At 47.9% G+C, this 13,185-nt stretch overlaps 1 protein-coding gene across 12 annotated transcripts in view; it reads left to right on the top strand.

The window, feature by feature from the left end:
* lrrc7 (leucine rich repeat containing 7) overlaps positions 1-13,185 on the top strand; it is a 135,301-nt gene that overhangs the window by 115,522 nt on the left and 6,594 nt on the right. For 10 of the 12 annotated variants that reach the window (XR_007194572.1, XR_007194570.1, XR_007194571.1 and 7 more), the window contains 5 exons: positions 964-1,144; positions 2,412-4,272; positions 4,894-5,043; positions 6,205-6,323; positions 12,408-12,544. Coding sequence is in view for 1 of the 12 variants with exons in the window: in XM_048252558.1 (XP_048108515.1) it covers positions 964-1,144; positions 2,412-4,272; positions 4,894-5,047; positions 6,205-6,323; positions 12,408-12,887 (2,795 nt within the window). In the remaining 11 variants the exon portion in view is untranslated. Of the gene's footprint in view, positions 1-963; positions 1,145-2,411; positions 4,273-4,893; positions 5,048-6,204; positions 6,324-12,407; positions 12,888-13,185 lie in introns of those variants that run through there. The other 2 variants (XM_048252558.1, XR_007194575.1) reach the window with 2 other exon arrangements.

The following is a 13,185-nucleotide window of genomic DNA, read 5'->3' as shown; positions in this document are numbered from 1 at the left end:
CTTTGTAAAGCATAACCACAACCTTTGTGGCTTTGCTTTCTCTTTGTTTCATCAAGAGACATAAGCCTTTTTTTTTTGGGGCTTTTTTGGGTTTTGAAGTCTTCACTTCAAAACAACAATTTTATTTATTAATTTATTTATTTTTTACTGATTGTGTTTCACTCCAGTGCTTGTCTCAGTGTTTCTGGAGCTCCTTAGGCTCAGGTAAATAATCCCATATTGGAAAAGCCTCAAGGTTTTCCAAGTGTGCAAGAAATTCCAGGGTTTGCTAATGTTCATTCCAAATGAATATGCAGTTCCTTCAGGAAGATGAAAGCGCGGACCTGCATTCCCAATAACTATATAGAGTGTCTCTGGGGAATGTTGTTCTCCTAATTAGGTGAAGGTTGTAATGACACACACTAATTGCAGTTCATTGTGCAGAGGCTTACTGTAGGAATGCACAAATGATGATTATTCAGAAATAAATCCTTTTATAGGCAGCTCAAATTGTAAACTTGGGAGAGAACATTGCGGGAGAGAACAGGGTTGGCAAACCCAGAGAGCTTGCGGCGGCCATATTGTTTTGGTTCATTGAAATAATTGTACATCAATGTGGACTTTTGTTGATTGTTTTCCATGTGTTGGTGTCACCAGATTTGTTGTGCACAAAAGACACTCATATGAAGCCAGCCTAAGGAATGATGGGCAAGGTGGCCAAATGTCCCAACACTGTGTAGACGAAAAGTGTGTGTATGTGTGTGCTTGTGTGTTAACTTTGTACAGTAGCAGACTTGCTATCACTCCAGTAGCCTGTGCTAAGCCCTGAGTCCAACGCAGTGATGCTTGTGTGAACATTGTTTTGCGTGCTCTCCTGCCTCTCCACAGAGTCCACTGACGAGTCGGACCCTGATAAGATGCATTGTCTCTCCACAGAGTCCACTGACGAGTCGGACCCTGATAAGATGCATTGTCTCTCCACAGAGTCCACTGACGAGTCGGACCCTGATAAGATGCATTGTCTCAACAACAGCGGATCCTCGGCCACCTACTCTGACTACTCCCCCTCTCAGGGCTCCTCTGGCTCCTCCAACCCACCAGGAAATGTCGCCGCCCTGCAGGCGGCAGGCAAGGAGGGGGCGCTGCAGACCCACTGGACCAACAGGTGTGTGTGTGTGTGTGTGTGTGTGCGTACAGTATGTGCATGTTTATATGTGATTGTGTGTGTGTGTGTGTGTGTGAGAGATTTAAGTTGAGTAACCTCTCCTATTGATGTTAATACAAAATCTACAGTATTGTGCCACTGTGAAATTCATTCAAGTCATGTTTCAACAGTTTCTTTTGAAGTTTAGGTTTCACTTCTGAAGGTGCAGTGTTCATACTTTGGTTTTTGCTCTCATTAAAATGAATATTTATTCACCCACAAGGGGTTTGGACAAGTTCATCATGACAACTCTCTCCCAGAGCCAAAGTCAGAGGGACCACTGAGAACCTCATTGAAATGCATTGCGATGAGCCTCTCAGTGGACTCGAAAATCTTAGCCTGTGCCGTTACTTCAAAGAAAATCTTTTTTATAACCCCCAAATTAAGTCATGATTTGAAAGAGAAGCCCACAGAGGATCCTACAGTCAGACATTTGTATAATCCTTTTGGAGTTTGCACGCACTCAGACACCAGAGTCCCTCAGATTGGGACGTATGCATGTGGAATCTGAGGTGATCAGCATGTCTTCTCTCGTTGTTCTGGAGATGCATGCCGGGTTCCAGAGTGGTTTTTAGAGATACACACACTCTCCCAGTGGAGTCTCCCATGCAGTGAGGTGTCTTACGAAAGACAAGCTGTAATCTCTCGCTTCAATACTTTTCTCCTCTCCCTTCTCTCCTTTTCTTTCTCTCTGCTCTCTTCTCTCCCTTCCTTTCACATCTTTCCTCTGCATTGAACTCTCTCTTTTCCTCATTCTCTTCCTCACTCTGTCTATCTATCTGTCTATTACTTTATTCTCCTTCCCCCTTTCACTGTTTCTCTCTCACCATCTCCACTCTCCATTTCTTTTCATCTCTTTTTCTCTATCTTTGGCCTTCTTTTGTCTTTCTCCATTCTTCTTTTCTCTTCTATTTTCTCTCCTCTGCCCATTCTCTTCTTTTCTCTTCTTCTCTTTCCCCATTCTCTTCTCTTCTTTTCTCTTCTCTTTCCCCATTTTCTTCCTCTGGACTTCCTCTTTTAATTTCTCCCTTCCTCTCCATCTCCCCCTCTCTTTCTCTCTCTCTCTCTGCTGCCTCTTCCCCACACCCTCCCTCTCTCTTTCTCTCCCTCATCCCTCTTTCACTGTACTCCATATCCGCCTATCACTCTCTCTCTCTTTCTGTCCATCTCTCCACCCATCCCCCTCTCTTTCTCTCCATCTCTCTACCACCCCTCCCCCCTCCTGCAGGCTGGCTCAGTCTTTCCCGAAGCCCATCGAGACCAAGCCTCTGCTGAGTCAGAGGGACACGCCCCCCTCCAGCACCCTGCAGCAGCGCGGTGAGCGTCGCCCGCTCAGCGACAACTTCGACAGCTGGAACGACACCCCCCACTACGACAACACGGGCTTTGTCTCCGAGGAGACGCCCATGGAGACGCCGGGCGGTGGCGGGGGCGTTGGCGTGGGAGGCGGCGTTGGCGGAGGGGGTGGAGTGGGTGGAGTGGGTGGCGGGGGCAGCAGCAGCGCAGGGAACCCCATGCTGGGGTCGAAGCCGCACAGCGCGTCAGCGCACGGCCGGCGACCCCTCATGAGGCAGGAGCGCATCGTTGGTGTGCCCCTGGAGCTGGAGCAGCCCGGCCACCCCTTCCACGGAGTCCGCACTACCCCCGACGCCGAAGTGCCTCCCCCAGCGCCCCCCAACCCCTGGCAGAACTGGACGCGGACCCCCAGTCCCTTCGAGGACCGGACCGCGTTCCCCTCCAAGCTGGAACTCACCCCGGCCAACAGCCCCAACCCAGACCGCAAGGACTTTGAGCAGGAGATGGGCGAGCTGCCTGGCACCTTCCCGCTGACCGGAGGCTGGGGCTTCCTGGACCAGCGGGACCCCAGTGGGGCAGGCAGGGGTCACCCCACTGTCTATGCGCACGGCCAGGGCCAGGCACGCAAGGAGCCCACTAAGAACACCCTGGTCATCAGCAAGAGCTCGGAGAGACTCTCGCCCATGATGAAGGAGGTCAAGGCCAAGTTCAAGAAATCCCAGAGCATCGACGAGATCGACATGGGCTCCTACAAGGTCTACAGCATCCCGCTGGACAGCTACAGCATCGAGAACCAGGGAAGTGTGGACAGGCCCGACCTTCCGCCCGCCATGGAGCAGAGCATGTCTCGGAGCCAGTCGGTGCCCCTGCTGGACGATGACCTGGATGGTTATAGCTCGAGCAGCAAGGCTCTACAGCAGCTTCAGCAGCAGCATCAGCAGCAGCAGCAGAAACCCGCCATCCCCAAGAAGGTCTATCACTTCGACCAAAGCTTCAACCCGCAGGGGGCCTTGGACATGGTCAAGCCCGATCGCCGGGCCCCTCCGCCATTCCCCAACACGCCCGAGTACATTAACCAGCCGGGGAAGACGCTGCCCAAGGAGCTGGTGAGCCCCCGGGGCTACCGAGGTTACCAGACCGCCGCAGACCAGATGTTCTCCTACCCGGGCCAGTCCCCGGTGAACGAGGACGCGTCGCAGTTCCCCTCGCAACCGCCACAGCCGCAGCCACGCTCGCGCCCGGGGTTCCTGCGGAGGGCCGACTCTCTGGTCAGCTCCACGGAGATGGCGCTGTTCCGCCGCGTGGCCGAGGCCCAGGAGATGCAGCTGCAGGCCGAGCAGCAGCACTACGGGGGCGGTGGAGGCCGGTCCCAGTTCAAGCCCATGCTGGAGCACCAGAACAGCATGTCCACCATGGGCGACACGCAGTTCCACAAGCGAAACGGTAGGTACGAAGAGGACTACTCCTCTTACCAGGAGCCCAAGAAGCCCATAATGGGATACCCCACCAAGAGCTTGACTCAACGGCGCCCCCTCTCTGCACGAAGCTACAGCACAGAGACCTACGGAGCGTCCCAGGCCCGGCCAGTCTCCGCTCGGCCCACCATGGCCGCCCTGCTGGAGAAAATGCCCTCGGACTACAACCTCAGCACCTGCAACGAGAAGGTCATCATGGACACGGCGGACATGAAACTGCGGGCCATGGCATCTAAACCGGAGGACATTGCGTCCAAGATGCCTGTGGACTGGAGGCAGCAGCTCCTCAGACACATAGAGGCCAAACGATTAGATCGGGTGAGTAAGAACGCTGAACACCTGGGGAAGCTCCACACCAGGTAATGCTAAGTCAACACAAGTCAATTGACTAGCCATAACCACACAGGTTTAGTATATCACTCAATCCAATGTCTGACTGTGTGATGACACCAATCACCCTTACAGATGCGTTAATTACATCACTGCTTTAAGTACTATCCACCTCAGCTCAGCCACAGTAAAGTCACTATCACCACCGCTGTTAAATGTACTCACAATCCTCCAATGGTGAAACACAACCCATTCAACAACATTTATATCACATTTCCACAGCACACAGTTTTTCTCACATACCTTTTTCACTGTTGTGCTTCACTGTTGGATATATCTGTAAACCATGAGTGTATCTGATTGTGCTGTTGTGTTGCGCCAGTGATGATGTAATTGTTCCTGTTCCTGTTGCTGTTACTGCTCAAGTGTTTTGTCGAAGCTCACTTGTTGCAGCCTGCGCGCGTGCAGTGTGTGTGTGGCGTGTGGCCTCATCGCCTCCTCGCTGCCGCCCTGTGCGACCCTCGTTGTGACCTCTATATCTATGTGGCTCCCCCATGTCACTCATGTCTCGTGGTTGCTGTTGGTTTTGTTGTCTCTCCTCTCACTCAGAGCGCTGTCCTTAAGCACAACACAGTACACTTGGGCATGCTGTACTCGGGAGGCTATGCAGCACCGCATGCCAACAGAAGCATGACTATAAACTTTTACAATAACACAAAGCATGACAACCAAACTGCTCAGTGGCTACCTCTCCCAAATGTGAGTATAACACAAGAGACTCAAAACCTAAAGTAGTTAGTAGTCTTTGTGGTAGCTTGTATCATGTTTATGCATGATTTTTTTTGGCTACAGTAACTTCACCATGCAATATGGAAAAAAAAAGAAAAAGTCTCATAAACACAATTTCTTTTTTACAGATGTTTTTATTATGTAACCTTTAATGGTATTCTCATCAAACTGTGAACAGACTATGAACAGACATTAAGTCAAAAATAGCAAGACATACACTACAATTTTTGAAGCTTAGAATAGCAACATTTCTTGATTTGTTAAAATGTCTATTGTTAAAGCTACACTGTATCCATAGCTCCCAGTTTAACACAGCAATGCCTATTATCATCAGGCCCTCTCTCTCTCTCTCTCTCTCTCTCTCTCTCTCTGTTTCTGTCTCTCTCTCTCTCTCTCTGTTTCTCTCTCTCTCTCTCTCTCTCTGTTTCTGTCTCTCTCTCTCTCTCTCTCTCTGTTTCTGTCTCTCTCTCTCTTTCTCTCTCTGTCTCTCTCTTTCTCTCTCTCTCTCTCTGTCTCTCTCTCTCTGTCTCTTCCTTGCTCTCTCCCTCTGTCTTCCTTTTCTGCCTCTCATCTCTTTGCTCATTCACTGTCAGGTGTTTGTGTTGCATGGCTGCAGTCTATGTTTCAGTTCAAACGGTGCACCATTCGGTGTTTGTTCTAAAGGACCTGCAATCCATTTACCATTTAAGAAGCTATCAGACGGCAGTCAGGGACAGCAAATGGCCAGCCCGCCTCAGATAGAGTATTGCAAACAAAGGCCAATATTGTGTTCTTGTCTGGCTTGCTCATAATTTTTGACATGCAGCTTGCTTCTACAATAGTCGTTTTTCTCTTGGAAGCTATATCGCTTTCAAGCCAATGGAAAAAAAAGACAATCTGCTTTTGATATGGTCAGGGAGATCTCAGCAACAACAAAAAACACATTTTCACATAGAAGGTTTGGCTATTAAATCGGGAAAATAGGAAAACTTGTAATTTACAGATATGTTGCTAGAATCATTACACCCTCGAAATGAAACAGTAAATTGTTGTAAACTGGAGTGTTGATAATCCTGTAATTTTTTCCACAGCATTGAGAAAGAGTGCTGTGCAATGTTGCATTTCCCTCTAAGATCTCCTCTCCCCTGTCAGACCCCTCTCAGCAGAGCAATATTTTAGACAATGGGCAAGAGGTGGTGTCCCCCAGCAGCCAGTGGGCACCCTACTCACTGGGCAGGAGAGATGTGCCCCCAGAGAGCCTCATGAAGAAGGTAAGGAACAAATGGACCCACCAGCAAACTATATTGTTTATGGTATTTGGCAGATGCTGATGTCCAAAGCGACTTGAAGTTTACAATTTTACTCATACAATTATGCTTGATTTACTTAATTTTCTAATTAATTTAACTAATTAGATCCTTTTATTTACTCTTATTTACTTAATTAACTAATTAATTTACTATTTATTTAGGCTTTTAGCTGATCAATATCCATATTTACTGAGAAATAAATGACTATTTACAGTACATTACATTACATTACATTACATTACATTTGGCTGACGCTTTTTTAGCCAAAGCGACTAACAACATGGTAAACAGTTTAAGTTTTTGAGCAATTCTCAACAATTTTAGGACAATTTAAAAAACAAAAAAACATTAGAGTACAGTAAGAATTAGTGCATCAGTGAGTGCTAGGATCAGCAAGACTTGTTGTAAGTGTTGCTATGAGAGGAGATGTTCTCTAAAGAGCTGGGTCTTCAGGAGTTTTTTGAAAATGGAGAGGGATGTCCCTGCCCTTGTAGGAACTGGCAGTGTGTTCCACCAACGAGGAACAACAGATGAGAAAAGTTTGGATTGGCCTGAGCGTACCGGTGGTAGAGCTAGACGTCATTCGTCTGAGGAGCGCAGCAGTCTGGAGGTAGCGTATGTCTGTATGAGGGCATTCAAGTAGGTGGGAGCAGAACTGGAGACTACTTTGTAGGCAAGCGTTAGAGCCTTGAATTTGATGCGGGCCACCATAGGTAGCCAGTGTAGCTGGATGAGCAGTGGGGTAACATGTGCCCTTTTGGGTTGGTTGTAGACCAGGCGCGCCGCCGCGTTCTGGATCATCTGAAGTGGTTTCACTGCGCAGGCTGGGAGATCTGTCAGGAGGGCGTTGCAGTAGTCGAGTCGTGAGATGACTATTGCCTGAACCAGAATAGATGAATAGTGCAGATAGCTGACCAAGCCATGATATGTTAAACGAGCGTCCTGTGAGGTAGGATTCAAACCAGGAGAGAGCAGAACCGAGATTCCCATGTTAGCGAAAGTATAGAGAGAAGGATGCGGTGATTAACCGTGGTCAAAGGCAGCCGATAAGTCAAGCAGAATAAGTACTGATGACCGGCGGTCTCCCCTGGCTTCTTTTAAGGCTTCTGTTACAGACAGCAGAGCCGTTTCGGTAGAGTGGCCGCTTTTGAACCCAGACTGATTTGGATCCAGAAGGTTGTTCTGTGAAAGGAAGTCAGAGACCTGTTTGGAGACTGCTCGTTCAATGCCTTTGGATAGGAAAGGCAGGAGTGAGACAGGGCGGTAGTTCTCGACTTGAGCAGGGTTGAGAGAAGCTTTCTTAAGTAACGGTGTTACCGGGCCATTTTGAACGCTGTTGGAAATGTGCGGAGGTCAACGAGGCATTGATCACATGTGTGATAGCTGGAGCGATGGTCGGGCTAATGGACTGAAGTAGGCTCAGAGGGTATAGGGTCCAGCGAGCATGTGGTAGGGACGGCTGCATGTCAGGAGTCTAGATATTTCCCTCTCGGAGAGAGGGCGTGAATGCTGAAAAAAGATGTTCCAGCTGTCCCTAGAGGTTGTAGGAGTGCGGTATCTGAGTCACATGCGTTGGGTGGGCATGTAGAAAATTGACTGCTGATTGCCGCCACTTTGTTTGTAAAAAATGAGGCGAGGGTATCTGCAGTAAGGCTGGATGGAGGAGGAGGCAGCTGAGGGTTGAGTAGCGATTTGAAGGTTGAGAAAAGTTTTCGAGTGTCTGTAGCGCTGTTGATTTTGTCATTGTAGAAAGCCGTCTTAGCAGCAGTGCTGCTGGCTGAGAAGGAGGTCAGGAGTGTCTGGAAGTTTTTGAGGTCATCAGTTAGTTTGGATTTGTGCCATTTTCTCTCCGCGGCTCTGAGTTTGGTGCGCTGCGATCGGAGGGTATCATTTAGCCATAGATGAGAGTGTTTGGATCGAGCTGGCCTTGTGGTAAGAGAGCACAGCTCGTCTAGACACGAGCTCAGTGTGGAGCAGAGCGAGTCTGTGGCCTCATTAACCTCCAGAGAGGAGAAGGTGTTGAGTGGAGGTAGACCGGAGGCAACCACAGAGGAAAAAAAGCGTTGGAGACAGGTTCCGGATGTTGCGGCGAACGTGACCATCGGCTGAGGCGGAGGCTGTTCTGTCAGGCTGATGTTGAACTGGATGAAGAAGTGGTCAGAAAGATGGAGAGCGCCACCATGAGGGTGTCTGTGCTGCAGTTCCAGTGAAGATCAAGTCAAGCTCTTTGCCAGCTTTGTGAGTCGGTGGGCTTTGAACCAGTTTGAGGTCAAAGGAGTGGATCAGGGCCAAAAAGTCCGCTGAGCCTGGGGCATCTAAGTGGATGTTCATATCGCCGAGAACAAGACGCGGACAGTCATGCTCAGGGATGGAGGACAGCAGAGTGTCAGAGCGGTAGATGACCAGCACGTAGAGTTTTGCTGGGGCGATCACTGTGATGGCATGGAATTCGAATGAAACATATTTGTTTGAAGGCAGTAGCGGGGTGAATTTCCATTTGTTGGAGATCAGCAGGCCCGTGCCACCTCCTCGTCCAGATGGGCGAAGGGTGTGGGATAGTGTAAGGTTAGTGGAGAGTGCAGCCGGGGTGGCAGTGTTCTCTGGTTTGATCCAAGTCTCAGTGAGAGCAAGGAGTTCCAACGAAAGGTGGTTGGCATAGCCAGCTATGAAGTCCGTTTTGTTGACTGCGGATTGACAGTTCCACAAGCCCATGGAGAAGGAGGTTTCTGTAGGTGACAACTTAAGGGTTAAGGTTTCTGTATTTACAACTTAACCTGCCGCTTGCCACTGGCTAATGTGATCCCCGCCTTAAGGCAAACCGTTTGTGTTAGCATCGTTGTGTTACCATAGTTTGTGTTACCATCGCCTCCGTAGCACTATTGAGAAGGCGTTGCTCTGCCGAGCTCATGAAGAATTATGTTGGGAAGCCGTGGCCTACTGGTTAGGGCTTCGGGCTTGTAACTGAAGGGTTGCCGGTCCGATACCCGACCATTTGGAAAAACATCCACGGCTGAAGTGCCCTTGAGCAAGGCACCTAACCCCTCACTGCTCCCCGAGCACTGCTGTAGCAGGCAGCTCACTGCTACCGGTTAGTGTGTGCTTCACCTCACTGTGTGTTCACTGTGTGCTGTGTGTGTTTCACTAATTCACAGATTGGGATAAATGCAGAGATTAAATTTCCCTCACAGGATCAAAAGAGCATACTAATACTTATACTTACATAGGAGCAAGGAGGCCTATTGTTCTTTTGCACATGCGGGTCAGTTCGAAACTGCAAACAGTTCACACTGGAATCTGATATAGGCCACATTTTAAAGCATTAAGACTTGCAGTGTGAACGGCGTCTAGTGTTTCAAGAGAGTTTATATCTATATGTATATATATATTTATGGTTAGGAAGTGTTTTAGTCTTCTGTAATAAACTCTGGGTTCGTTAACTACGTTGTTGGTGCTTTGTTTTATATGTAGGGACCCTAAGCAAGCTACTGACAAGGTTTGATGCTGTTTTGAATAATATTACTGGTTAGAAAAATACTATTTGGGAAGCGTTTAGCTCACGGCCCTTAGCTAATCCACTGTTTGCTATTTGGGGCTATAGCTTATACCGGAGCAAGCTCTGCAGTGGTTAATCAACGAAAAATACTGTCTCGACTTATTTGATGTGTTTTAATACAGAAAAACACCCTTGGGTCCATTTTCGCTGGAATTACACTTTAAGGCACAAGATCCCATTTGAGAGGCCATCTCCATGTAGGGCTTTGTGATATGTCTTTAACGAGAGGGCTTCCATCTTCACTGTGTGTTTGCATAGCGCTCAACCCCCACCTCATCCATTGTAATCTCATAAGAACGTGCTCTCATTTATTAACGAGAATATGATTAAGCCAAAGCGTACACTTGCCCTTGTATAAAGCCCTTGCTTGTTCCTCCTGTCACCATCTTAAGTCACATCTTATGGTCCATCTGCGTGGTTCTGATGGGCTGCTTAATTTAGCCATGATTGCCATTCTAGTGTTAAATGTCAGGGGTAATTGCCAACGACTGCCACTGAATCATTTTCCCAGTGCTTTATTCTACACCGGTCTCCTTGGCAACCATATTCTGTCAGTGTCTCCCTGGCTGTCATTCAGGAGGGTTTTTGTGTGCTTCTCAGTGGAGACGGATAATGTAGCACATCTTAAGAAGCATCCCTGATCTCGAGCCCACTTGTGTTCGGTCTAATTCACTGGCACACCTGACACCTAAGAGGAGCCAGGGAAGCATGATAAGATGTGAATTTTAAAAGCAAACCATTCCCTGTCTCCCAAGCAGGCATTTTTTTTTTTAAATGGTTGCTGGTAGTGCTTCATAGCTTCATGTGGGTGGCTAGTTTCTTTGAGAAAGGTGCTATAGCACCCTGACATTTAGATCCTGTTTCAAGGTAGTAATATTTATATAATATGTATGTATGTGAAAACTGTAAAGTGTTTTTGAGTGTCTTGAAAAGCGCTATACAAATAAATGTATTCAAATTAAATGTAAAATGAAATGTCAAATTAAATGTATTATTATTATTATTATTATTATTATTATTACGTCCACACAGTGTTTCCCAATGCATTTTGGCTTTTATTGTTTTCAGTTTTATTAGTATTGCACTGATCTATCTGATCTATCCAACCTTAGACTGACTATATCACTGATCAGTCTAAGGTTATTGTCTAAGGTCGCTGAAATTGAAAACCTGGACTGAAACTATACAAGAACTTCTCAGTATTTTGCTGCTGTGTTTGAGCCCGGGGCCAGAGCGGAGGTGAGATGGTGTGACGCAAGTGGAAATGGCTGCAGGTAGAAAGCAGGACTGAGGCTGAGAGAGAGAGAGATAGAGAGCAGGACTGAGGGGGCTGAGAAAGAGAGAGATAGAGGAGAGCAGGACTGAGGAGGCTGAGAGAGAGAGAGAGAGGAGAGCAGGACTGAGGAGGCTGAGAGAGAGAGAGAGAGAGGAGAGCAGGACTGAGGAGGCTGAGAGAGAGAGAGAGAGAGAGAGGAGAGCTAGTGCTGGCCGCTCTCTGAGGAGCATCTGAGCCTTGCTGAAGTCGCCCACAGGGCCTCCCTCCCTCTTGTTAATGCGTCATGCATGGCTCCCGCAGCCTCTCTGGCTTAATTGGACGAGAAAGTTTGAGTAAGAGGAGTCTCAGATGAGACTGGAGCAAAGCGGGCCGGCATCAAAGCCAGAGTGTGCATTTAGATGTGGCTGCTGGGGCACTCTTGATCAGGCAGAAGTGGAGGCAGGGTAATAGTGTAGTAGAGAAACTACAGACAGGTCCTGTTGAAAGGGCATTTCTCTGAGCTTTGCACCGGCCTCTTCAGAGTACTTTTGGAGGTATGGGTCATCTTCAGCAGATGTAGAGCCACTGTGATTGAATACTCAGGCTAAAACGGACCCCAGATAGGCCACTCTGAATGATTGCCATAATCTTGTGGAAACCAGGAGCTGATAAAGTTGGCCGGTATTGGACAGGCCCAAATTGTTTCTAAATTAAGAGTTTGGTTCCAAAACGCTATATCCTCCATTTTAATGAACTTACTTTTAATGAATATTTTATTCATTTGTTTTCGTTTTCCAAGTAATTTCAGTAGAACGGTACTTGGGTATTGTTGTTTGATTTATCTTTACTGAATCAAAACAACACAACTGCAATTTTATTGATATCACCTGAAATACACAATACAATGACATGACTTTTTAATGTTTTTAAAAATGGAGCGTTTTGGAACCAAACTCTTCAAATACTGTAATGCTCTCTTTGTGCAGTACAGTGGAGCAGGGTTCATTTACATCTTGAGAAGAATGATGAGGGGTTTTTGACAGTCCAACTGTTTCATGCCTTTCCATAGAGCTCTTGATAATGTTGCTTCTATAGATTCTTGATAAAATAACATTTTAAACAATAATAATAAAAGCCTAATATCTTTGTGTAGCGTGCATGATATCCCATCTCCTGGCTCTCTCTGTGGGCCTCTTTGCTCTGCAGTGTGTGTAAGCTTTCGTGTTTGTGTCTACAGCATCCTGACTCTCTGCCACCCGGGTTGAATTACTCCCAGGCTGTCGGCCACCAGCCCCAGAGCATGATCATGACCTCGGCCACGGCCTCCGCCACGCCAACCCACCGCCAGATCCGAGAGCAGCAGCAGCAGCAGCAGCAATCCCACCACCATCACCAGCAGCAGCAGCAACATCAACAGCAGGTGCAGCAGTACCAGCAGCAGCCACAACAGCCATACCAACACCATCAGCAGCAGCATCAGTATCAACCACAGCAGCCCTATCAACATCAACAGCAGCAACAGCAGCATCATCAGCAGCAGCAGCAGCAGCATCAGCAGCAGCAGCAGTACGAGGGTGCCATCAACAAGATCTCCATTCAGCAGTACCAGTCCCCGTTGCCCCCCATGCCCATAACCACCACCAGCCCCCGGCCCCAGAGCGCCCGCTGCCTCGTCCAGACCAAGGGCCAGAAGAGCATAGATGGCTTCCAGGAGCAGGTCTGGCCCAACCCGGTGTGTTAGAGTAGACAGAAGAACATAGGCCCAGCTAGCGCCGGCTATGTTCTTAATGTCAGTTAATGCACTCTGGATTAGGAGCTCTTGTATGTTTTATTTCCGTTATCGTGAGTAACATTAGGATATAAAGAGAATTGCTCAGAGTCTGCTTGCTATTCCTCAGTCTAATAGGCTATCTCGTAAATGAAGTCATAGATTGGTACGGTATATACTGCACATACCTCCTGGTAGAGCTGTGACTCCTTGGGATAGACCATCTGACACCATGATTTAATGTACG

Source organism: Alosa alosa, chromosome 9, assembly GCF_017589495.1.
Source record: "Alosa alosa isolate M-15738 ecotype Scorff River chromosome 9, AALO_Geno_1.1, whole genome shotgun sequence".
Classification (NCBI taxonomy): Eukaryota; Metazoa; Chordata; class Actinopteri; order Clupeiformes; family Clupeidae; genus Alosa; species Alosa alosa.
This window is presented reverse-complemented; position numbering and strand designations above follow the sequence as displayed.